Here is a 27,417-nt window from a genome sequence, read left to right as displayed (position 1 = left end):
TTTCGGTGGGAGGCAAATGCTATGACTCTGTCTCTAAATGAGAATGTGGGGCAAAGAATCCAAAGAACTTGTGCAAGGTCTAAAGAATCTTGTGAGATTCAAGTTTAAAATGTAGGCAGCATTTCAGCTACCTACTTAAAGAAAATCAGATTAAAGCAAATAGTATTCCAATTTTCATTTTTCTCAGTAACCTAGAAGGGGTTAGCAATTTTTTTCTGTGAAGAGCCAGCGAGTAAATACAACTACTTAACTCTGCTATTGTGCAAAAGCAGCATAGGCAATACATAAACACATGGCTGTAGACGAGTTCCCACAAAACTTTATTTACAAATACAGGTGTGGGTGACTTTGGCCTACAGGCAGTAGGCTGGCCCAGACCTAGAGTAACATTCAACCAAAATCTGTTACCGCATGAGACGTAAGAAAACTTCTGCCATTTTTAAGCTGTGGGTTTAAACAAGCCACTCAATGGCTCCAGGCTCAGTTCCCCACTTGAATATTTGAGCAGGATGAGATGATCACCCCCATCTCTTCTAAATGTCAGCTTTGATGACTCTCAGATAAAGCATTGTTGACTTCACTGGTCAGTTATACTGCTCTGGGAAAATTCCCAGACTGAGTGGTACAGACAGCCTTAGCTCCCCAAAGAAGCCAGCAGATGGTGGTTCTTGTGGTGGGTGCTGGTCAATGGGTAGCTTGTCAAATCTGGTCAAAGTTTCTAACTAGCAAGTAGCCTGTTTGTCTGAACAGAGATGTTGCAGGTTCTCAGGATGTGAGTCTGAAGAGCTCGGGTTGAAGAGTAGCAGCTGAAGCAGGTCTTTGGGCTTAGGCGATCTGACTTATGAAATGATGTCTTTACATGCCAAGAATCTCTTCTGAACTTGCAAGAAAAACTACCAAGTTCAATTTTGTTTCTCATGAAGACATACACAATGGATGCCCAGAACCTACTACTAGTTGATGCAGAGCATGAGAGGATGCAGACACCATCTCATATCTTGGATTGTGGAAACACTTGAGTTTTTCCTTCTTTTTCCCTATCTGCATTTCTTAATTTAATATAATAATGGTTTGTTTTAATTCTTCATACTTAATTTGAGATGAGCTAAAGATCAATGACTGAAAATAAGCCACATTAGACAAAAGGAAGTGGAATGTAGCTCATTTGCTCCTTCAGAAAGTTCATCCTGTCCCACTCTTGGGAGTATTCTGATGCTCTTTCAAGTAGACAAGAGGCTCCAGGTACATGGCTCTGACACCACTTTGAATGATGCTAACCAGCCCAGGTGGTACACATATGTGACACAATGCATACGAGAGGCCTAATGTCCATTTTTCAGTGGTTAAATTAGAAGACAATATAATTTTTAAACAGCTTTGTTGATATAATTCACATACAATCTGTTCATTTAATATATATCTGTCTTTTTAGTATATTCACAGAGTTGTATAACCATCACTATGGTCAACTTTAGAACACTATCACCCCCAAAATGTATAATGTACCCATTAGCAGTCACTCCCCATTCCTCCCTCCTGCAATCCTAGACAACCATTCATCTACCTTTGGTCTCTGCTGATTTTCCTACTGTGGATATTTCATATAAATAAAATCATAAAATATGTGGTCTTGTGTATCTGGCTTCTTTCACTCATTATAATGTTTTCAAGGGTCATCCAGCTTGTAGCATGTGTCAGCACTTCAATATTTTTATGGTTGAATAATATTCCATTGTATATATGCCAAATTTTATTCACCCACGCCTCAGGTGAAGGACATTTGGGTTGTTTCCACTTTTTGATTATGACGAGCAATGCTGCTATGAACATTCATGTACACATTTTTGTGTAAACATGTTTTCCTTTCTCTTAGCTGCATTCCTAGGAGTGGAATTGCTGGGTTCTACATCAACTCTGTATTTAACCTTTGAGGAACTGCCAGTCTGTTTCCCAGAGAAGCTGCATCTTTGTACATTCCCACCGGCAATTTCTTCACCAACATTTATTTTCCATTTTTGAAACTACAGTAGTCCCGCTTATCTGTGGTTTTGTTTTCTATGGTTTCAGTTACCTATAATCAGCCTCACTCCAAAAATTTTAACTGAAAAACTAGAAGTAAACAAGCCATAAGTTTTAAATTGCAGGCCATTCGAGTGCCTCACTGCATCGCAGCACGTGGGCCTTGTATCATCTCTCACATCCCTTGTGATGACAAGGACAGTGAGTGCAGCACCATGAGGGTATTCTGAGAGACCACATTCACACTGACAACATATGCCGCATTCAGAACTTTTATTATAATATAAATAGTAAGTGTTCTTTTTATTACTAGTAATTGTTGTTAATCTCTTACTCTGCCTAATTTATAAACTTTATCACAGACATGTATGTATAGGAAAAAACAGTGTATATAGGGTTCACACTGTCTGTGGTCTCAGGCATCCGCTGAGGGTCTTGGAATGTACCTCCCGTGGATACCAAGGGATTACTGTGTAGCCGTAACAGAGGTTGTTAAGTGGTACTTTGTTGTGGCTTTAATTTACATTTCCCTAAAGATTAAGGATGCTGACCATCTTTTCAGTGTGCTTGCTGATTATATGTCTATATTTGGAGAACTGTCTATTTAAATCTTTGACTCACTTTTTAATTGGGTTACTTGTCTTTTTACTATTGAGTTGTGAAAGTTACTTATATATTCTGGATACAAGTTCCTTTTCAAATATTTTCTCCCATTGTGTGGGCTGTCTTTTTCACTTTATTAATGGTGTCCACTGAAGTAAAGATTTAATTTTGATAAAGTCCAATTTATCCATTTTTCTTATATTACCTGTGATTTTGATGCCATGTCATATCAAAAAGGCTTTGACAAACTCGAGGTCACAAAGATTTACTCCTGCATTTTTTTTTAAGAATTTTATATTTTTAGCCCTGGCTGGCGTAGCTCAGTGGATTGAGCATGGGCTGCGAACCAAAGTGTCGCAGGTTTGATCCCCAGTCAGGGTACATGCCTGGGTTGCAGGCCATGACCCCCAGCAACCGCACATTGATGTTTCTCTCTCTTTCTCTTTCTCCCTCCCTTCCCTCTCTAAAAAAATAAATAAAATCTTAAAAAAAAGAATTTTATATTTTTAGCTCATATATTTAGGTCTATGATCCATTTGAGTTATTTTTTTTTACATGGTGTAAAGCATTCCAATTTCATTCTTCTGCGTGGGGCTATCCAACGATTCCAGCTCCATTTGTTAAAAAGACTATTCTTTCCATTACTGCTTTGTCTTCATACTTTTTTCAAAAATCAGCTGACCATAAATATGAGAGTTTATCTCTGGACTATCAGTTCTATTCCACAGAACTACATGTCTGTCCTAATGCCAGTACCATGATGTCTTAGAAACTATAAATTTGTAGTAAGTTTTGAAACTGGGAAGTGTGAGTTCTCCAATTTTATTCTTCTTTTTGTTTTGGCTATTTGGGTCCCTTGCATTTCCATGTGAATTTTAGGATCACCTTGTCAATTTCAGCAAAGAAGCCAGCTGCAGTTTTGATAGACTGGGTGAATCTGCAGGTCAACCTGGGGGGTACTGTCACCTTCATTGTACTAGCTGTCTAGTCCATATACACGGATGTCCTTCCACATATTTAGGTCTTTTTTACCTCTTTCAATAACATTCTGCATTTCTGAGTATAAGTTTTATATAGAGAGCAATTTTTTTAAAGGGCATCTTTCTAGTTCCTACCACTTGCCCACACAGAACTATGGACTGAGGACACAGGCTGTAGCTGATTTAAAAGACCTGGAGAAGACTAGGACAGAAGCCAGCTAAGTCACCTGAAGAGGATCATATTAAAATGTGTTTCTGCACAGTTTGTGGCACAGTTTTTTTTACACCATTGAAGACTTAGAGCAGACGTTTTCATCCTGGCTGTACATTAGCATCACCTCAGAAGCTACACCTCAGACCAACTATATGAGAATGTCATGGGTGGTCCCCACTCATCAGCACTTTAAAAACATGCAGATGAGTTTGAAAACCACTGATCAAAGGAACAACAAGAATTTCAGTGGTATTTTATAATTTTATTTAGTTTTTAGTTATTTATATTCTATCGTAGTCTAGAAAGGAATTAAACCAACTAACAATAATATAAAAAGTAAATTAAAAGTGAAGACAAAAAAGCAGGGGTGAAAAAAGAAAGGAAAACAAAGGTGAAGACATGGAATGGACCCTGGCTGGCGTAGCTCAATGGCTTGAGCTTGGGCTGCGAACCAAAGTATAGCAAATTTGATTCCCAGTCAGGGCACATGTCTAGGTTGCAGGCCACGGCCCCCAGCAACCACACATCGATCTCTCTCTCTCTCTCTCTCTCTCTCTCTCTCTCTCTCTCTCTCTCTCTCTCTCTCTCCCTCCTTCCCTCTCTAAAAATAAATAAATAAAATCTTAAAAAAAAAGGAGGTCTTCAAAAAAAAAAGAATCAAATCTATCAAGTAGGACTAAATGGTAGTGGTCTTCTCTTATTAAAAAAAAAAAAAAGACATGGAATGGGACTGAAATTTCATACTATGACAATCTACTCTGTCCACACAGACATGGGGAACGGAGTCAGCATAGTAATAAAGCTACAGGTACCAATATTCCTGGCCATCGGACCAGAGGAACATGCCCAGGTAGCCTCACATTGAGAGCAGAGGCGATGAAGTTCTGAGTGGGCATCTCCCAGGCTTACCTACATCTAAATGCCTGCTGCTACTAAATCTAGTTTAAAAATACAAGTGAAAGCAAAGCCTAAGGAATCATAGAAGAGCTTTCAAAATGTGAAAAAATAAAAGTCCTATGACAAAGCCCTTGTAAAAAGAGCCACCTCTGTCTACAGTTAATATCTTGTTCTTCCATAAAAGCAACAACAGACCAAATAAAGCACAAACTCGGTGTCCCTTTTTTTTTTTTTTTTTAATTAGAACAGTAGGTGAAATCTCTTTAGAGGACTGTGCCCGAACCTGCTTAATGCCTTCCATCTCCCACCTTGGTAATCCCTGTACCTGAATCTGTTCGTGGCCGGGGTGGTTTCCATGTTAAACTCGGCCACCGGCACTCCTCTGGCCGACACCTGGGGGGCAAACATGGCGGCAGGATAAACCACAGAGGACGTTCCCACCTACAAGCAAACAGATGGAAACACACAAGTGAGCACACTGTGCAGAGAAGAAACCTTTTTTCAGAAAATCTCACATAGACCCCGGCAGGTTTGTGGTTGGGGAAAACTAAGCTGGATGGGATAAAAGGAGAGGATTTAAGGGACAAATGGGAAGTTAGGAGGCACCTTTTTGGCTGATACTGGAATTCAGAAAGACATGAAGAGGAGAATTGTGCAAATGGAGAATGGCAACGAAATGAATCATTACCTTTTGGGGTTAATTTTATTTTTGTTTCTGCTCTTTGAAGTGATACAAATAATCCATGTTCCTTTTTTAAGTTAGATAATTCAAAGAAAAAAACCATACACATGTCATTCATAATCCTACTACCCCAAGATAACCACTGTTTGCATTTTGATGTACATTCTTTCAGGTTTTTCTCTGTGAATATAGGTTTACAAACATTCTTTACAAGAATGCAGAGGCCAGCTGGCTTACTTCTTCCACCACTCACTTCTTCTACCCGTTACTTTCTAAAACACCTGTGCTTATAATTGAGTCTTGGATCTGAATTCTTAGCCAGAACTCAAGTACTGAGGTTGCTGGCGGGGTGGGGATGGGAAGACCAGAATGTATTTTACAAGCCAGCGCATCTCACTTCAGCCATCTAGCATGAATACTGACCCTACACTCTGCTTCGGGATGCACTCAGTAAGTGCCGGCAGACAAGTATGCCCCCATGAGAAAGTGCCTCGGTTTTTAAAGACATGTTAAGGAAAACTTGAAATATGCCTACCCTTTATCCAATAATTCCACTTCTAAGAAATTTTTCCTGAGGCAATAATTTGAAAAGCTTGTTAAGAGTTATGTCTGAGGCTATTCACCACAGTGTTGTTTAAAATATCAAAATTTGAAACATCCCAAGTGTCCAACAACAGAGGATCGGTTGAAAATATACACCGGAATACCACACAGCCACTTAAAAGATGATGTGCATTGATGTGCTGACATGGAATATGCTAAGTGAATTGCTACATGAACAAAGTAGTTTTGAAACATAAGATATAATATAAACCCATTTTTCAATTTTATTTTTTAAATTTTAAAATTACAGTTTACTTCAATATTATTTCGTATTGGTTTCAGGTGTACAGCATAGTGGTTACAAAATCGTACGCTTTACAAAGTGTTCTCCTGAGTATTTCCAGTACCCACCTGGCACCATACATAGTGATTCCATTATTATTGGCTGTATCCCCTGTGCTGTACTTTACACCCCCTATTTTGTAATTCTCATTTCATACTTCCCGAACTCTTCACCTTTTTCACTCAGCCCCCCTACTCCCTACCCTCTGGCAACCACCAGTCCACTCTGTGTCTGAGTCTGTTTCAATTTTGTTTGTTTATTTTGTTCTTTAGATTCCACATATAAGTGAAATCATATGGTACTTGTCTTTCTCTGACTGACTTATGTCATGGGGCATAATACTCTCTAGTTCCATCCATTTGGTCTCAAATAGTACTTTTTTTGGTTGAATAATATTTACTGTACATTTGTACCACAGCTTTTCTAATCCACTCGGCTATTGTTGGGCACACGGGTTGTTTCATATCTTTCTTGCCTATTGTAAATAATGCTGCAATGAACATAGGAGTGCATATAGTCTTTTGAAATTAGTATTTTGGGAATATGGACCCTTTTTTAAAAAAAATTTAATCAATATGTACACATCTGCATAAGGAAAGGTCTAGACCAGGGGTGGACAAACTTCTATAAAAGTCCAAATAGAGTATATTTTAGGCTTTTTAGCACACATGATCTCTGTTGCAAACATTCAAACCTGCCATTGTAGTATGAGAGTAGCCATGGACTACACAACGAAGAAGGGGCATGAACGTGTTCCAATAAAACTTTATTTTCAGAAACAGGGGGCAGGTCGGATTGGGCCCATAGGCCACAGTCTGCTCATGCCTGGTCTAGAAGAAAACATACTAAAAGGCTAACACATTATTTTTGGATGGAAGAATTATCAGTGATTTCTAATTTCCTCCTTTTGTATTTTCTCGATTAAATTTAATAATTAGCACATGTTATTTTAAAAATCAGAACCAATAACATGCTCCTTTAATGATTTTTTTTAGGGGAAGACAGCTTTAAGAAGCCCAAGACATGGTCTTGTATAGTTTTGTATTTTAAGATCAATTCTTATTCACTGTTTCTTAGTTTTTCTTTAGGACACCACAAAGCACATCTCAAAGCACATTTCAAGAGAAGGAAGGAAGGAAAGGAAGGAAGGAGGGGGAGGGGGAGGGGGAGGGGAGGGAGGGAACAATCTCCACCCCAGTTCTGGTGTTTCAGAAAATCCCCACGATCAGGGAAGGACATGACCTACCACTAGACATAAATCACAGATGGCCAGCTCTCTGTCAACTTCTTCCAGAATGGCAGGGTCCAGGTTTTCTCCAAACCACACTACGTGAGGTCGCAGCAGACCCCCGCACCCTGCCTCTTCACACCTGTAAGAATATTGTCCTTAACCCAACCCTGAGCCTTGCCAGAAGGTCTGCCCAGGTGGACCAGAGGAAGGCCAGTGCTGCCCCAAATCCAGTCTGTCCAGACCTGCCCCTTCTGATCACCATCCCTGCCCTCCCAGCCCTTAGGAACTTGTCCTGAATACAAAGTACTAACTTTAACTGCCTTATAGTTTTTATTTTGGCTGGAAGCACTGGGTTGATTTGGAGACACATGTTTCAGCCAAACTTGACCTTCCCTTTCTTAAACAGTTTTCTCTTTCCCAGTGACTTCACTGCATTCATGGGCACAACTGTGCCCAGTTACCCAGGCCCGGGAGGAACACTGGACTCAGACTTGCCTCTAAAGCCACAACTACCCCTCCCCCCCATTTCATCAATGACCTCCTTTCATTTTCTCTGAGACTCACCTCTCTCTGGCCCTGTCAATAGCCAAGTTTTCCAGTGTCGACTACTAAAAATCTCTCATAATTTACTTCCTACCATCTCTTAATTATTTTATGTGTACCTTCTAAAATAATCTCCCCCAGCCCTGGCTGGTGTGGCTCAGTGGACTGAGCACCCACTGGCCTGTAGACCAAAAGGTTGCCAGTTCAATTCCTGGTCAGGGCACATGCCTGGGTTGCAGACCATATGCCCAGTTGGGGGTGCATGAGAGGCAACTGATCAATGTATCTCTCTCGCATTGATGTTTCTTTCCCTCTCTTTCTCCCTCCCCATCTCTAAAAATAAATAAATAAAATATTTTAAAAATAATAAAATAAAATAATTTCCCCCAAACATCATTTTCACCATATTAATGTCCTACTCAGGAACCCTCCAGGATTCCCTGTTCTTTCAGATTGAAACTTGAGCATTTAGTAACGAAAACCCTTATTAAGAAAAATAAAAAGGGTTCTGTGGTTAAATAAACCAGTGAAATACCAACATCTTATAACCACTTTTTAGAGAGTAACAGCATCCTTCAGTGTATGAAATACTCAGAGAAGCCCTACAGCGCGGCAATCGCGCTGCAGGTTGTCAAGTGCACAGTCACTTGAGCACACCGCACCTGTTTTGCAGGCACTGCCCACGAACCTCACACGGGTCTAAGCGCTGTCTGAAACACTTCTGGAAGTGCTGTCTTAATATCTGGTTTTTAAAAATTGATGTTAAAACTTTCTAGGTTTTTTTGAATCTACAAAAATTATGTTTGGTTCTATAATTTCATCTTTGCAAGACCTCTTACTGCCTCCATAGACCTGGATTAATAGCACTGATGACAATGAGGAGGATGAAGAGGATAGTAACTAAGGTTTATTGACCAGTTATAGGATGCCAGCCTCCATGCTTTCTGTACACTGGATAAGCTTCTGGAGCGTAACAGCCTCAGAAACTCTCCAGGCCTCACTGTCCTGCAGTAACACAAAGCAAAAAGGGATTGGACAGCAACAGTGTCCTCTGCCCTGGTTTGGTTCATCCTCTGTGCCTTTGCCCTTGGCCTCATGGGTCAGGGCTGGCTTTTACACTGGAGAATTTAAGAGGCATCTCACCAAATGAACTTAGATTTTGATTCCTAACTTTCTTTTTTTGCAACCTGGAACACCAAATACAGATGAGAGATTTTTACCCACCGGGGAAGTTTCTCAACTGGGATTCTGGCATCTTGTGCTTCAGGTTCTGGAGCACTGAAGTAAACAGTATTAGAAAAGAGAAAAGTCATTGGTATAATCAAGGAACAAAGAAATAACATAACCCAATGAGTGTGTGTATTTGCCTGTCAGGATATGGTACAGAACTCCTAATTAATACATGCAGTACTCAAAGACAAGACACCAAATAATTACCAGTGGTTTTACCTCAGAGGGAATTTGTATGTAGAGAGCCAGATGTGCTGAGGGGGAGTTTCATGATTTGCACTGCATGTGTTATAATTTGAATCTTCTTCAGTGACATTATATTAATATATTTCTTGTATGATTTATAGTGATTTAAAATGGTCAGGTGGAATTTTTCTGAATATTCTGAGTCTACTCTTAACTTCTTTCCTTATTTACAATAATAGTACATGGTCATAAGAAAAATGTTTGAAAATTCAAAAATATATATAAAAGAAAACAGAATTACCTATTATCCCACCAGTCCTGAAAATCACTGTATTTTCTTCAGGTCTGTTACTTATACAAAGAAACATCAACATGGGGAATGTGTGTGTGTGTGTGTGTGTGCGCGCATGTGCGTTTAAATACAAAGTTGGGATCATACTATTTAGTTAGATCCTGTGATTTTCACTTAGCATTGTAAATTGTGAGCCAAATATTTCTTTCATAATATGCTATAATGTATTTGGTCCTATTTCTCATAAATATCCATGCAGATCTTAGAATAATGTATAATTTCCTCACACTGATGTTTAATTTAAAAGAGAAAACAACATACAATTACTCTGTAGTGCAGCATAATTACCCTTTTCCTGACAAAGCTGCACAAATTGGACTCTTGTAATTCTCAGCCACAACTCCGCAAGACGTACATCGAGTTTTAAATATGCTACCTGAAAAACATAAGTTAGCAAGACCAGAAATAATATCATCAAGAGCAATTGTCTCCATGTCCAAAAGGTACAAAATCATTTAGTTTTTATATGTTCATTTTAGCAAGTGGGCCTCCCCCAGTTATCATGGGAAATGTGAAGCATGTACCACTATTGAACAAGCCAAGAGCATCTCCCCCCGGGGCTTTGTAATCTGGAGGGAAGAGAGGCAGATGGAATAATGTCCTCCATGACGAAGGAGCTCTCAGATTACTTGGAGTGATGCTCAGGTGGAAATGAACTGGTCTATGGGGTAGGTGAGGCCAACCAGACCTAAGGGCATGATTTACTAAGTACACGATTGATAAAGGTTCAGTAGCTTGAGATGTGTTTACAAATCTGAATTTCAACTTAATAAACTTGAATCTTTTACCTAAAGCCAGATCAATCAATCAATAATCAACTGATAAAAGAAGAAAATGTAAAATGAGTAACTATTGAGCTAACCCAATAATGGTGACTACAGTTCCCTGCATGTTCGCCATATGCCTGTGCTGTGCTGAGTGCATTGCACGCTGTGGTGGACACATACTGTTCCATTCTGCCCAGTGCCACTTAGCTGAGGTACCACCTTTCCTCTATCCCATGCTGAGCTGATACAGCTGTCAATTACAGCCTGAAATACAAGTTCGCGCACACGTTCCAGACTGGCCCAATCATAGCAGCCTAACCCTTCAGTGGTAATGTTTGGTCAAAAAGGAGGTAAGTGACCAGGCTAGGCCATGCAGAGGTTTATCTTCTGAGGAGAGAGCTGACCTGGGGTGAGCCAGCAGCTGCTGGACGCTACCTTTGCTGGACGCTACCTTTGCTGGACCGTGGAGATGATCAGCTGCAGAGGGAGACGTGAACTAACTCAGTCAACAAAGCGAGGGGAGGAGAGGCAGACAGGCTGGGAGAGAAAGACAGGGAGCCTGCTACTGACATCAGCTCCACCCCGGGCTCCTTAGTTTTGTGAGCCAACATACCCATTGTGTCAGTGTTAGCATGACCACTTTTGCCCATGTTAACATCTCTGAAATTCAGATGTGTCCTGCAGCTGCCACCAGCCTCATCATGGGTGAGATGTGGCTTCCACAGCCAGCACTTGCACAGACTTACGGAAGGATAACACCAATGACGGATACATGAGGTGACCTGTTAACCTCAGTGTCCTGACTGGACAAAGGCGGCCCCTGCATGTTTCAGCCAACAAACCATGTGAGGGCCACCGGGGGAAGAAGCAGAGTCCTTCCTGTTGTCTAGAACCCTTCTACCACCACCTGCTGGTAAGATTGAGACAGGACAGATACCAAACCTGCACAGCTTGCATCAGCAGTTTGGGAGAGAAGCCCAGGGGTGAGAGAGGGGCACCCTCCTAGGAAATGCGGCACCACCGACCCCCTTGGTGGCACAGAGCATGGCAGTGTGTGGCAAACACAGTCACTGGTGCCTCAGACTCATTCACAAGAAATTCAGAAGAAATATCTTAACCACTTTATTTCACCCATATGTTGTTTTTCATGTGTGAATGATAATTTCTAAAAATATGTATAAAGGAAGTTTTAACAAGCCCTTTCTATAAGTATAAAATACAATTCTAAGGGATAATACAATAAGATAACATGGTTTGAACAGATTATTTTCTAAGAGTCACATTAAAAACATGATGCATCCTAAAATCGATGGCATTTTCCATCTGATGAAAGGAAGGGCTCCCTTTTATTTTTACCTAAATTAGAAGGAAGTTCTCATCACTTGAATCCAAAAATGTCCCAACTAATATCCATATACATGTATTATCTTATTTAATCCTTAAAGTAACTGGATAAGAGAGGTTCTATCTCCGCTTGATACACTCTCCGTGGCAAGTGACACAGCCTACATTCTGACACTGCAGATAAGTGAGAAGGCCATGTGGAAACACCATTTCAGATCCAGCAGAAAAAGGTGCCAAGAAGACACGTGATTAGTAGGTGGCTAACACTGCTGGGACACAAGAGAGAGATGGGTAAGGTGCTCAGCTTTCATCACCAGGGTGACCACAGCCTAGGCAAAAACGGGCTGATTCACGGCACACACACACACAAGCAACACTCCCCACTGGGTCACTGTTTCTGGGAATTCCACAATTAGAAATACATTCCTTGGGATTGACATTTTATAGACTCTTAAATGCAAATGTCCTTGGGGAAAAAATCCTTGTGTGCCCATTTATACTCTTGTATGAAGGGTTTATTAGATTTCTGGTGAGAGCAAAGAGGGGAAAGAATTAAGAGGACAAGAGGGAAAAGGAGGTTGTCATTCGGGCAGAGAAGGGAAACCAGAGGGACCTAAGACAAAACCCACGTGGGTCACAAATGTGGTGGGCTTGATAGTGAAGGTGACTGTGCTGGCAGCTCCTTAAAGGCTGGAGCACTTATCAGAAGCATGGCCTCAGTGGACAGCGCCAACTGGGGGACAAAGGGAAAGTAAACAGATACCCCGGGGAATGCCAAGGTCCTCCTCTGCTGCATCCTATTAAAGGCACAGCTGTTCAATGGCCCACACCTCCTGGCCCCTTCAGCCCAGCTGGGCAATTGTCTCTGAGCACAACCCCCTCAACAGAACTCCCCAGGGAGGAGGGTGCATACAGCTTTGCACCAGCACTTCTCCAGGATCACCTGTACATACCAGACACTTGCACATCTTGTCAAAATGCAGATTCTGTTTTAGTGAGTCCAGGTGGGAAATGGCAGGACATGTGTTTTGTTTTTGTTTTTTAAAATTGATTTGAGAGACAGAGAGAGAGAGAAACATCGATTTATTGTTCCACTCATCTGTACATTCCTTCGCTGTTTCTTGTATGTGCCCTGACGGGGGATCACACCCACCACCTTGGTATATGGGGACAATGCTCCAACCAACTGAGCTACCCGGCCAGGGCAGGACATGTGTTTTAAAGTGTGCTTCCCTCCCCATGTGAGGCTGAGGGTCCTCACCATGAATTTCCAGAAGGTTCTTGGTGCCAGCCTTGCGGTGCAGTTCATCGATGTTTTGGGTGATGACTGTGACCCGGCGACCCTGCTCACGCAGCCGGGCCTCACACTTGGCGATGGCAAAGTGCCCGAGGTTCGGCTCTACGCGCTGTATGACTTCCCGCCGGTAGTGGTAGAACTCCCACACTAGGGATGGGTTTTGGGCAAAGGCCTCAGGGGTGGCCAGGGCCTGGGGGTAAGAGAGGAGACAGGAGTCAGGGAGAGAAAGAGGCGCCAAAGCTCTGGAACACAGGGCGTGGCTCCTGCAGGGACAGACAGTCGAGGGAAATACTCTCAGTCCCCTTTTTCTCTACATGGGAGGCAGGCAGCTTTGGGAGGGTGCAAGCGGGCCGTCTGCTGCAGGTTCACGCAGCGTGGCGGACATGGGCAGGGCCTGGGGCTGTATGTAGCCTATGTCCCAATCCTGGACAAGAGACCTGAGAAATCGGTTTTAAGTTCCCCAATTATACCTCAGGGAAATGTAACCTGCCCCATTTACCACTCAGGTAGGTTATGAACCGGAAGTCAAGCAGGAAGGTTATTTAGGTTGGAGCTCCAAAATATGTGAAGTCAGTATCATTTGTCCAGGAAAAAAGTGAAATGTACAATGCCCAAATGAGGTATAATGACCGCAGTTGAGAAACTCAGTTTTTATAACTGTAATTACAACTACACACTCACAAAGGTAGTGTATTAACAAAATATATAAAAATATGTGTTTTATAGTGGGACTCCTCTTCTACGACAGACGGATCTTATTTTTGTGAACAGAGTAGTAGCCGTCTGGGGCGGACAGCTGACGGGAAAGGGCACAAGGGAACCTTGGGCATTACCGAAGTGTTCAGTATCCTGACTGTGGCGGTGGCGGAACTGCGCATTTTATCTTACTGTAAGGTCCCCCTCTGCCCGGCAGTCCCAGGAGTGGATCGTCTAAGCTGTGGATTGTTCGTGTGAACCCTGTACTTCCATCCTTCCCGCCCTCCACCTACAGCCCTAGTGGCCTGAGCAGTGCAGAGGTAGCACATGACCCTGAATACGCAGGGGTGGACAAGCATCGGTCTACAGTCATGAACAAATAATAATGTAAGACTCACCTCTGCGTTTTGCGTACTCACAACTGTAAACCTACTTTTGCCCACCCTGGGTGTGCTGGGAACACAGAGGGCGTCAAACATGCTGCCAGAAGTCTTCGCTGCCCTCACAGGACGGCCCACCCCTCCCTGAGTTCCGCCTCGCACCCGCTGCGCCCCCCTCTGCTTCTCTAATCCGGGGACGGCTCCCTGGACTGCTCTCCATGGCTCCTCTTTCTTGTGGGACCCTGAGGGCCCTCAGCTCTTCCTTCTTACCTCCTTCCTCTCTAAGGTGATGATCCCCATGTCCACATCCCCACCTGGAGGGTGCTGGAGAAGTGATAATACATCCTAAATATTTGCCATCCTGAGACTTTTAATATAGGAAAAAAGGGCAGGTTCATTAACCCTCCACGCAATGAGAAATTACCTACTGAATTTGGAAGTCATGTATTGAAGTAATCATTTATGTTTGTCTTCATTCAACCAACAAAAATCTGTTTAGCACTTACACTGTTCCAGAGTTCTGGAGGCTGGGGGTGGGGCGGTGAATAAATCAAACAAAAGCCCCCACGCTCCAAACCAGGGATTTCCTGGGGAAGCGAGAGGCTGACTGCAGAGGGAATAATCTGGGACAGGGAACCTTCCACCCTGGACCTGGTGGTGGCTGCGCTCTGCGTACATTTGTAATAAGTCAATGAATTGCCCACTTAAAATTGATACATTTTATTGTATGGATAACACACCTCAATAAAAACTCAATTCTTTAAACTTCTATTCTAAGGGCCTTCATATAAAGCTTTGAATATCAAGCTCTAGGCTTCAACAATTCAACTTCAGTTTTAATGTGAAACATTCACAGAAACCTTAAAAATTTGTAATACTTAATTTCAGTATCTATAGTAATGACTCGTGCTAACCAAGGTTTTCTGATTCTACTTTAACTACTAGAAGAAATCTGTTATCTGAATAAATGAAATCTACACATACCTAGAAAGTAAGGGACATAGCTGCTTTGCTTAAATGTCAGATCTTAATCACATGGACGTTGTGTTGATGCCAAAATGAACAGGTCAAGGGTCATAAGCTAATTTCAGAACTTTGCTCTCTGGGTTTCAGGCATCAGTCTATGTTCTGAGTCAAACTGTTACAATTTCACTCAGAAGACCTTAATATTCTGGAAACTCTACTAACCTGACATTGCCACCTTCTCCAATAACCTCCGGCTCCTCTGAAAGTCGGAATCCCACTTTCAGCACTAATGCCAGCCCCTGAAATGACGACTATGTGCTTTGCTTTTGCAAAAAACTTCCGAAAACCGGCCATATCTAAAGAGAGAATAAAACTTTATCAATCCAGTACATCATTTGGATATTTATATCCATATCAATTGTCTGCCTAGGTTTCCCTTGCTGTCCAAAAGTAGAGTGTTCCCATGAAACCTTGCATCAAGTGAAGAAGCAGTTACCTCAGGACACATTTTGCTAACAGATGCACACAACAAATGGAGATAAAGCAGATGCTCACAGACACAGTTCAAAGCTTTGGCGCTTGGTACCGAATGTAGTTCCAGAGACGGAGCTTGGCGGGGCTGCTCTCGCTGCTGCTTGGGGCGTGTGCTATGTCTATAACTCACTGCAAAATAAATGCTGAACGCTATTTTTGTTTTTCACCTTTTTTCATAAATGCAAAAATCCCCCAGATTTCCTTTGGTTAGCAAAAACAGATACTGATGTAGGCTTTTTGTAATAGCAAATTTGTATGGAGCAAACTTTTTAAAAGCATAAAATACCTGTATTTTGAAACTTGACCTTACATGAAACTGGACTTTAAGATACCCAAATAAAATCATTCCTGTACCGTGAAGGTGCTACCATGCCCTTGCTGTGCGGATGCACAACATCTTAAGAAGACGCGGGGCCTTCAGGCACACAGCACTGGCCTGAATCTCAGCTCTGCCTGCCTCTGTGCGCCCGCTGCTCCCTCAGCTCCCTCGGCGATCTGACGTGACAGTCGTGCCCTCCCTAGAGCAGGGCTGGTATGAAGATTAAAAGAGGCTAATGGATGAGAATGCATCTTCCTTCATGAAAGTAAACAGAAGTTTTTGTGTGTACGTGTGTTGTGTGTGTGTGGACCGTCCTCAGGCCCACTGGACCCCAAGGTGAAGTTTACCTCTGAAACAAATGTCCCATCCCAGACGTGGAAGTGCCACTGTTCCTCTTGGGTGGCAGAGACTAGGTCAGGGCCCAGCATGTGGCTGAGAGCACCACTCTCCCAGACACTGTGGCTCTGTAGCCCCGTGTGAGGGGTAAGTGTGTGCTGTGGCCCCAGCAGGCCAGGTGTAAGCTGTACAGAGCTGAGCATAAGCTTCAGGGAGAAGAGGACCCCCCTCAGCCCTCCACTGGAGAAGCAAGTGCCAAACCAGCACCGCCTGTGGCTGGCCTGGGCCCCTGGAGCACACATCTTTTAGGAGGCCAGCTTGTGCTACAGCATCGAAAAGTTTAGTACAAGTGGACGTTCAGTTCCACAGCTGATGGAGCAGGCTTGTCGGTCTCCCACCCTGGAGGCAACAGCAACCAAGGTTAACCTTTGGACTGAATGGGGACACCCTAAGAGATGGAACCAGTGACAGGCAGGATGGAGGAAAGGAAGAAAGATAGTGGGGTGGGAGCTCAGAGTTGAATGTTAAAGGGAATGTGACTTCATTTTGTCCCCCGGGGCTCGTAAAAAGTATCCCATGGTTTCTCATACTTGCTGGCTCCATCTAAGCACGAGTAGCACTTCCTCACCCTCCCAAGCCCAGAACCACCTCTACAGCCCACGCAGGTCAGAGAATTTCAAAAAAGACTCTATCTCCCCTCCCTTTCCCTTCCTTTCTGACTACTGGGAAGAATGAACAGAGAGTCAAAGCAGACTCTCAGAAATAAGGACGCAGAGGCTCCAGATCCACATTCCTGGAGTTCTCTGGGATCACTTTTCCGCAGCAGGCTCAAAGCAATAAAGGTGCTTCAGGCACACTGTTGCCTTTCGGCATAACCAGCCCAACTCCCTGCGGCTGTTCGAACACTGCCTACACTCACACCCCTGTCAGAAAGAGACTGGCATGAAAAATAAGGCCCACTTATGTTGTCTAACCAGGAAGATTTCTGAAAAATAAGCCCAGTCTGGTCCCTGAAAGAACAAGATGCTAAGTAAGAAAATATACAAATATTTTTCTAGGAACTAGTTATATGACTCCTGGATTGAAACCCTACAGACACCTTAAGGACCTCAGAGTTCACCTGCAAAACTTTCCCCTGCTCTAAGGTGTTTTCTACTCCAAATGTAAACGTCTGATGAATAGGTTCCTACATCAGAGTGACTTCTATTAAGGTACCACTTTAAGCAACTTCTAAAAACAAAAACATCAGCTCCAGTTTCATTCTTGGAAAACAGGATTTAAGATATAAAAATGTTAAAGCCGTGTGAAATCTTATTTTAAAAAGACATTTCCTAACTGCTGAAGAAAAACACACCAGCATGTTTCACATTATCAGACCCAGGTGGCCCACTTTTGGTCAAGCACACGCTCCTGGGAGCTGCCACAGCCACCAGGGGCCTGTCCTGCACGGCTGTGGACCTCAGGGGCTGGGTGGCTCAGTGGGACTGGGTTTTTTGGGTTCTTTATCATTGCTGAGATTGGGCAAAATGGAAGGAAGCACTATTACAACTCAGCATATTCTCAGTATTAAGAAGTTATCCAAAAGTTAAAAATGAGGCAAAAAGAGTTCAGCATGGCCTTTCAATGCCACGTTGAAGCGTGGTTTAACAGGCCCACCTAAGGATCATTTATTACATAAATCTGTTACACTCTATACCCACTATACAGTAAGGGTGTGGGTATGTTACCTTGTCAGTTTTTGCCCAATAGAGATACAAATCATTTCTGTCCAGTAAAAATTTTAACCCCATGTGACCCTGGAGGACAATCACCAGGTTGTCTCCCCTACAGGGAGGGGTTTAGAATACAAATCGGGTATGAAAGGCTTAAATGCAAATATTCTGGGAGGAGCCACAAAATGCCTTAAATGGACTTACCTTGACTATTAAGAGATCATCTCTGACCTGTTCTGGAAGGGACTTGCCTAAGAAGAGGACAGAGTGGCCTTCTCCAAATTCTGGCCCAGCACCCACTTCAATATAAAACATTCCCCTCAAAGAGTGTAAGAATTTTCAGGTACTTCAGATTCCACTGGAGATGAGAGTCAGGCTAAGAAAGACCTACCTGAACTTGGACGAGCCATTATTAGGCAAATCTTGGTTCCTGAGGCAGCTGGAGATCTCAATCCACAATACAGTTGGGAGAAGAATCTGCTGGGGACAATTTGGAGAGGTCCCATCGGATTCCTTTATAGTACTAATTCTTGAGATGGGCTTTAGAAAAATCACAAAACCAAACAGAAAAAATCAGAAAATACTTGTATTTCACAAAAATATATATGTATATGTAAATAAAGTAAGAATGCCCATAAAAATCTTTAGTGTCAGATCTTCATGGTGTTCAATCTCTAAGTCAGCTGTTTTCAATTGGTTCTCAAGAGCCCGCCGGTGCCTGGTGCAGTGGTTCTCATGTGTTGTCCCCACACCAGCAGCAAAGACATCACCTGAGATCTTGTTAGAAACGCAGTCAGGGGCTCCAACCCCCACCCATGAATCAGACACTTTGGGGTGGGGCCCACATCTGTGCCAGGGGATTCTGAATGCTTCAGATGGAGAACCACTGCCTCAGAGGCTTGAGATGGGGTTAGATAAGAGAATTCATTTGAAAAACAGGTTCCCCTGCTTTTAAAAAGGTGTGAAAACCACCAGCCTCTCTCTGAGAGTGCAATTCTGAGATCTGAATTAAGCAGGAAATATATTTTATCATGACAATAGGACAAACATGACAATCATATCAAAGAAACTTGTCTTTTTTTTTTTTTAATCCTCACCCAAGGACATGCTTACTGATTTTAGAGAGAGGGGGAAGGTAGGGAGAGAGGGAGAGAAACAGCAATGACAGAGCAAATCACTGATTGAGCTGCCTTTCATATGCACTCCAACTAGAGACAGAACCCACAACCTAAGTATGTGCTCTGACTGAGGACCGAACCTGCAGCCCTTTGGTTTAGGGGACAATGCTCAAACCAACTGAGCCACACTGGCCAGGGCAGAAACTTGTGTCTTAAAGCACATTTAGTAAATCTTTATTCCTGAGGAATTTATAAAAGAAAAGGAGACACAGAAAAAGACACTATTTGGATCAATGACATCAACGTGGTAATTGGCAGAGCTGACTTCTATCTAGAGGGTCAAATCATTAGAAAAACTCAGGATTAAAAGTTTGTGGATACAGGGAAAATAGAAAAATAACATATTTCCTAAAACTTTACAATTCCTTTGGAGAACAACCTATCAAAATTACACATGCATGTTCCCTTTGACCTAGCAATCCCCAGTTTGGACATTTTACAACAGTCAGACTTACACACATCCAAAAGGACACATACACAGGGTTGTTCTTCAGACCACTGTGATTAACAGGAGGAGACTAGAAACAACCTAAATGACCATCTGCAGGGGACAAGTTCAACAAACAAGGGCACACTTGTAACATGCAACGTGGCTGCTGTGTAAAAGAGTGTGCATATGATTCTACTAGCATGGCATTCTCGAACAGACAAAACCGTGGGCACAGAGCACCTATCAGTGGTTGCCCGAGCAGGGAGGAGGGAACACACAAAGGGCTGTGAGGGGCTTTTGAGGTGATGGAATTGCTCTATGTCTTGAGTATGGTGATAGTGACATGATTGTGTCTGTCAAAACCCATGGAACTCAACACTAAAAAAGGGTTAACTTTACTATATGTAAACTATAAAATAGTTTTAAAATTTAAAAAATGTGTATAGGATTTCAGTTTTCAAGATAAAGAGTTCTGGAGAGGGGCTGCACAACATGAATGGACTTAACAATATTGAACTGTAACCTTAAAATGGTAAGGTGGTAAATTTTACGTGTATTTAAAATAACCCAAAAAGCCCTATCTGGTGTGGCTCAGTAGATTGCGTGCCAGCCTCCAAACCAAAGGGTTGCCGGTTTGATTCCCAGTCAGGGCACATGCCTGAGTTACAGGCAAGGTCCCCAGTAGGGGGCGCATGAGAGGCACTTACACATTGATGTTTCTCTCCCTCTCTTTCTCTTCCCTTCTGTCTAGAAATAAATAAAATCTTTTTTTAAATGTACTTAAAAATAATTAAAATAAAATAACCCAAGTGAACAAGTCTAATTAAACATCATTTGTTGGTTGACTCAGTATGTACAAGCAGACAGCATGCTGGCTTCACGAGTACTTGAGTGTTGGTATCATCAGCAGAGCAGAAGACAATCACAGGTTAAAAATAAATGTATGGAAGATGAGGCTCAAAAACATGTTAGTACCAAGTCAGATTATTTAATGCCTAGTCATTCCAATATTCAGATTTCGAATGTTAAAAAAAACAACAACAGAATAAAGATATTCTATCTAATCTGATAGAGATCTCCAAAATTTAATGTCGTGGGGGAAGAGTGAGGTGCAAATGGTGTGTGAGAGAGAAGGAGATGTGAGTATATACCAGAGTACTTATTTCCATTTATAATTTTTTTAAAAAATGGAAGTATTCCCAAGAAATTAGTAAAAAAGAATTGGGGCTGGGACAGGATGTGGCGTGCACAGACACAGAAGTGGAAGTGAGGACGTTCAGTGAGTGTGGGTACAGGCCATGTGCACGGTCAAGGCTCTGCAGCGCACGCAGACCAGGGACACGCTTGCCGCTGAGCAGTTACAAGGAAACCAGCAGCCACGAGGAACTGTAGGGCGTCCAGGGAAGTGAGGCTTTATTCTGGATTGGACACTGTCAGGAAACAAGATACCCTTACTGAATATTTTAGTGAATCTGATCTAAAAGGTGAAAGGAGTGAAGTGAGGCTAGAGCTATGATTAGTCCATAAACAGCAGGTCCTGGTACTAGCCAGGATAAGAGGATGTTTTGTCATTTTTGTGGTTAAGACATGTTCTTGTTTTTATCTAGGTTTAGACCTATTATACAGTTGTCTTATTTTTGTCCCAGTTCACCATGGTCACAGGCTAGCCTTGTCTGATGTTGGTGTTTTGTGAAATTATTTATGCTCAACAGGAGAACACCAAGGCCTACCAGACAGTGCCAGGCCAAAAACTGGAAGCAAATCAAATGTCCATCAACTTATAAATGGGTGAACAAATTGTGTGGTTGATCAATACAATGAAATACTGTTCAGCAATAAGAACAAACTGCTAATATGTAAAACAACATGGATGAATTTTTAAAGTATTATGCAAAATCAAATAAATAAAGTATTATGCAACCTGCAGTGGAAAAATCTGGCAGACTACTTTAACCAAATAGTCAAAGTTAATCCCCAATAATAAGCATACTAACTTCATGTAACTCCTGATACAATGCAGTAAGGACAAAATATCATTTGCGGTTTTCCCCCAAAATGCATTAGCTTAATTTAATTATAAGAAAACATCAGACAAACCCCAATCAAGGGGACATTCTACAGCAAAACTGGCTCCTCAAAAAAGTGATCAAGGTTACGAAAGACTGGGGACTTGCCCCAGGGTGGAGACTAAACAGAAAGGACAACCGAATGCCATGTGAAATCCCAGAGTGGATTCAAGACAGGAAAAGGATCATTACAGGGAGAACTGGCAAAGTCTGAAGTCTGCACATTAGCTAATAGTACTATACGACTATAAGTGTTCTGGATCAGATCATTGTACTCGAATTACATCAGCTGTTAACTTTAGAGGAAATTGGGCAAATAGTACATATAACATTTCTGTAACCCTAAAAATATTTCAAGATAAAGTTTTCTTAAAAAAAAAAGGGAAATGAGAAAAGCATTATGCTAAGTGAAAGAAGCCAGACCCAAAAAGGCTACACACTGTTTGAGACCATTTACATGATATTAGGAAAGGGCAAAACTGTAGGTACAGAGATCACAGCTGTGGTTTCCAGGGCCTGGGGGTGGGGGCGGGGAGGAGGCAGGGAGGGCTAGGGAACTTTAAAGCAATGAAAAGTTCCGTGTCTTTATTTTGTGGTGATTTTTCAAAACTCACAGAACTTTTTCATATAACTGAAAAAGGGTGAATTTACAGTATATAAATTGTACTTCAATAAGCCTCACTTAAACACAAGCAGTAAGCATGTCAACACATTTTCATTGTAACCTGTCTCTGCTATAAGCAAAACAACTGGGCAAGAAGCCTGCCATATTGCAAAAGAGAAAAATGGTGTAGTGCTGGTTTCCAGAACACCCCAGAGGACAAGCCCCTCTGGCTGCCTGGAGTCACTTCCTCAGAGAATGCAGGTCAGAGCCAAAGGAAGTGCCAAAAAAGGCCCTTGGCTGACAGGGTGGCAGCAGGAGAAGGGTGCAGATGCAGATGCCCCCCGCAGCCTGGGAGAGCCACTCTGGGGAGCAGCTTGTAGGACTCCAACTCTGGGAATGCTGGTCATCGTGAAAATCACCCCAGTGCTCTATTTAAAGGAAGCGTCAGGGATAATGGCTTGGCATGGTTTTCAACCAGTGAGGGCATGATAAGCTTTTGACAAACTTCAATTTGTTTGGAAAAACTAATTATTTGGAATACCTCAGTAATGGACAGGTGAGGTGTTACTATAGTCGTTTTTTTTTAATTATGGAAAAATGTAAACATGGGTGAAAAGAGAAGTTATTTTCCCATCACCTAGCTTCAGTAATTATCAAAAAAGGGGTTTTTCTCAGATCCATTTGAGGCTTTAAGATACTGTCATAGACGATGTTGTTAAGCCTGCATATCTTGAGAACTACGAAGATTAAAGCACCCAATACCATCTACCTTTACTAAAACTCCTTTTCATGTTGCATAAAGTTACTTGTGCTATCATTTTGAGCTTACGATATTATCTTTACTTATTTCTCTCAAAGATGAAGTTGTGTGAGTCCACTGTTGCTCTCTAAAATTTTAATTTGGAGACATCAATTTGATCCAGAAAATTCTTTTCTTCTTCTGTCGATTTAAAATTTTTTAAAAATGTTGATTTTAGAGAAGGGAGAAAGAAAATAATATCAATGTGAAAAAGAAACATTGATTGGTTGCCTTACATATACACCCTGACCAGGAATTGAACCTCTGACCTTCTGGTATACGGAACACTACAACAAACTGAGCCGTACCAGCCAGGGCTTCTGTTGACTCTAAATGTTAGCAAACATGCACATTTATTGTCAAATAATTCTGGATAACTTCTGAATAATCTGTCATATTTTTTCTCAGACATGAAGGTAGAATTTTTAAAGTCATTAAGAATTTGAAATAACTTAAATATGTAAAATCCAGTCAGCAGAGGTATGGATGAAAAAGGGAATCTAGGAAAGTAACCTCACAGGGTGAGCTGACCATGAATTCCTACCGGAACAGGTCACGGTGGACACTCACACTGCCACACTGCAAGCATACGACTTTTCGTACAAGGTTTATCTTTGTCTTAAGCAAGCCCTGCCCACTGTTTTTGTGCATCTAGGCTAACACACTTCTGAAGTAAGCACGTAATCACCCTCTAGTGATCACATAATCCTGTTCATATAATTTTCCTTAGCTTCCTCCTTAATTTCAATGTATAAAAGAAACTGCAAAAGTCGTTCTCCAGAGCATGAGAACTTGCTTTCCAGTAATGTTGTCAGTTTGGGCTGAAATAAATTCTTATAAAAACTCACTGCAGGTTTGGATGCTCTTATGTTGACAGAGGAAGGAACATAAAGCAGTGGACTATGCTGCTCTACACACAGCTCTTCTATGTGAGGATCTAAAAGACTGGTCTTCTGCTTGGTAGCTATGAAATGAAGGGAAAACGTCATTCTGTTCTGAACATGTGTTGAATTTCTTGCTAATTATAAAAGTTGTCAAATATTTGAGAATATTAAGGAATTCTTAATTGTAGAATTGACAAGTTAGGACTTGTATTTTTGTAGGACAAGTAAAATGTTACAAATTTTTCATCTAAGTTTTTCTACTCAACTGTTTTTATTCTTAAGTAATGTTGCAACATTTCCAAAAATCACTAGTTTCTAGATGTTTTGCCTAGGCAATGCAATCAGCAAGTATTTTGTAGACAGCTTTAGTACTTGTGTGAATTAGAATGTCTAATGACACATATATGTATTTTATATATAATATATGCATACATACACACACTCATGGATTGTATAACTTTAAAAATACTTTCTAAATGTGTATTTTTAAATTTCAAATCTATCACTAATTTATTATTGGTGAAATCTAAGTATTCTATGTCTATCTGATGTAATGAATGAATCAATCAGTGAGAAAATCTGGGTCTCGTGGGTTACAAAATCTATTTTGCTGTCTGTTCTATTAGTCAACATTACACTTAAAAAATGAATGTGGGAATTGTTTTGCTAGATTTTCCACTAATTTACAAGATGTTCTGTAAGTGTCTCAGTTAATGTGAAAACAAAGCAGAGAATGAAAACAAAATGTTCACATCATTTTTGGTCAGTGCCACCTGAAAGTTATTTCCAAGATCGGAAATACTTAGAACATAAGGCTATTTTAAAGATGCAAGCACAAAGTATTTATTGAAAGGGTTGTCAGTGTTCAAACATGTATCTGCTTTCCTGCAGGAGTCCAGTGGGCAGTGTTCTACCTTCCACAGCTTACAACCCTGCCCAAGTGTAAAAACAAGTTTTGGGAACAAAAGGGAAAGGCAGGAGGGCAATGGAAAACTCAGGCTGTCTTGTCCAGAAAACCCCAGGGGTGAAAACTGCTCTGGGTGAAACCACCAACTATTCTGCCTTGTCTGTATCTTCAGGGTGGGAAGACAAACCCCAGGGGGGGAAACAAACTCATTCATCACACCAGTCATTGGGCTTTTGGGGGCAGAAGAGGTTCCCAAACACTGACATTACTCTGGGTGAACGGCAGTCCCCTATTTAATCAGCCTTTCTTTGAAACCTGAAACTCACCTACAGAATCAGAAAAAAATAAAAATGTATGTACTCTGTGAAAAAAAGGGGCAACCTACTAATGCTGAAAAATATAATAAATGAATATAATAAATGAAATGTTGTACCAGGAAGGCAAGAAAAATTTTTTACAAAAATTAAAGTACATGATAAGTATATTGCAATGGAACTCCAAAACCTTACATAGGCATTCAATAAATACTTTTTGCACACCTACAAGCTAAATTAATGCAATGCATCAGGCCTCGGCTACCAACACTGGCAGACTCATTCCCCTCTCTCCTTTACCACCTACCTGCTCTTGTCCAAGGTCACCGTCTACCTCCACCTTGCTAACGCTTGATTATGTCCAGTCTCCTACCCACCGGATCACCTTTCCTTTCCTGGAAACTCTTGCTTCTCCTGACTTTCAGAAGACACCCTCGCCTGTTTTCCACCTCGTTCTCTGATGCCCCGTCCTCCCAGGGCTCCATCCTTCCCCCCTCCACTGTCCAAAGGACGGCTCCCACTCACATAGCCAAACCTGAGCTCCGCAGCTTTTCCCAGACCTTCAACCCACAAAGCCTTAGAGAATCACCCTCCTGGGCCCTGGCTTCTCCTTTCTCTCACCTAGCACATCCAACAATGCTAGGCTAGTCACAGACCTCACAGCTGCACAGTTAAACTACGTCCCGAATCCGACTCCTGCTCCCACGCCCACAGCCACCACCCTAACCCCAAGACACCATCATCTGCCACCCGGGACACCGCAGGGACCAGCGTGACTCTACACAAAGGGCTCGGGGCTTCCCCTTCACAGTAGCCTACCAGGCCCACCTGCTTCGACCGCGTTACTCTCCAGCCTTGTTTCCTACCCCCTCCCTCGTCTTAGGCCGCAGCGGCCCCAGTGCTCGGCAGGAGGACACCCGGCCTCGGATATCCGCACGTGGGGATGCCGAGCCGGAGAAGCCCCAAGGGTCCTCCCGCAGTGGCCAGCCCCGCCCGCAACCCCCCAACCCCCCCAATCCCCCAATGCTCCCAGCCCCGCCAACGTAGGGAGGCCCGGAACGCGGTGGGAAAAGAAACTGGGCAGCGCATGCGCACTCTCTCCCCGTCCTGGAACTGCAGCCCGCGAGGCGCGCAGCGGGGAGGCAGTATGGGTCGGCCTTGATCCCTCCGGGTCGGGAGCTGAAAAAAGCTGCGGAGACCCCAACCGGGGCGGAGACGCACCTGCAGGAACCGGCAACTGCGACGGCAACGCCCCAGGCACCCGGACGGTCGGTCGACGGGGGCCACAGGGCAAGGTGGAGCGACTTAGCTCCCCGGGCTGCAGCGGCCCCTGCCGGAAGCCAGACACAGCCTGGCTCCTGAGTGGTGGGGCCTTTCCTTGGTCTTGTTCATCATTAACATTTGTTTCTTTGCTTTTTCTCTCTCTTTGGAAGACGGCGGGGTTTGGGGGGCTGATATTTGGCTGGTCTCAGGTAGGTCGTGAATTACTGCCTACATTTTCTCTTACCCTGCAACCGGAGCACACAAATCAGGACAGAATATTTCATAAGTTGGGGCTTTCCCTGAAATGTCACTTTTCCAGTGACGGTCGATTTGGTTCCCAGTCCACTTCACCAAACCTGAGTGCTGCTGCTGAGATCCTTACCCAGGTGTGCAAGGGAAATCGTTTTAGGGCCTCTAGGACTCGGTGACCCATATCTGATTTGCAGGCACCTTTCTTTTTCTTTAATTCAGGCTTATCTCCAAGCACTACTTTTCCCAGAATGTAATTGTTTGGGGGTATGCCATTGGTTCAAAAAAATGTTATGTTAACATTGTTTTCCCAATCAAACTTCAACCACTTTCCACAGTTTGGGTGGAGACTGAGCCTGCTTTGGAACCCCTCTTGCCCTTGTAGGTTGTACTGGTCCCTCAAGAGCTTATGAAGTCCAAGAAAATTGGAGGAGGACCTCACATCTGGCTGCCATTTCCCCCGCTAAAGTGTATATGGAATTTACTTTGTGCCAGACACCTGTAGGAACATCACATCTATTAACCAAATTAACTTTTCCCCACCACTTG

At 42.6% G+C, this 27,417-nt stretch overlaps 1 protein-coding gene across 3 annotated transcripts in view; it reads right to left on the bottom strand.

The window, feature by feature from the left end:
• Positions 1–26,707, bottom strand: part of SIRT5 (sirtuin 5) — a 32,178-nt gene extending 5,471 nt beyond the window's left edge. Inside the window, exons 1-8 of one of the 3 annotated variants that reach the window (XM_045847196.1) lie at positions 26,578–26,707; positions 18,566–18,714; positions 15,496–15,629; positions 13,196–13,421; positions 10,112–10,199; positions 9,280–9,333; positions 7,528–7,651; positions 5,039–5,154 (exon numbers count right to left, since the gene is read on the bottom strand). In XM_045847196.1, the coding sequence (XP_045703152.1) occupies positions 5,039–5,154; positions 7,528–7,651; positions 9,280–9,333; positions 10,112–10,199; positions 13,196–13,421; positions 15,496–15,629; positions 18,566–18,680 (857 nt within the window). In that variant the 5' untranslated portion in view covers positions 18,681–18,714; positions 26,578–26,707. Of the gene's footprint in view, positions 1–5,038; positions 5,155–7,527; positions 7,652–9,279; positions 9,334–10,111; positions 10,200–13,195; positions 13,422–15,495; positions 15,630–18,565; positions 18,715–25,663; positions 26,047–26,184; positions 26,334–26,577 lie in introns of those variants that run through there. The other 2 variants (XM_045847195.1, XM_045847198.1) reach the window with 2 other exon arrangements.
• Positions 26,708–27,417: the final 710 nt, after the last annotated feature.

This window comes from Phyllostomus hastatus, unplaced genomic scaffold, assembly GCF_019186645.2.
Source record: "Phyllostomus hastatus isolate PE091 unplaced genomic scaffold, TTU_PhHast_1.1 phas_contig_524, whole genome shotgun sequence".
NCBI lineage: Eukaryota > Metazoa > Chordata > Mammalia > Chiroptera > Phyllostomidae > Phyllostomus > Phyllostomus hastatus.
This window is presented reverse-complemented; position numbering and strand designations above follow the sequence as displayed.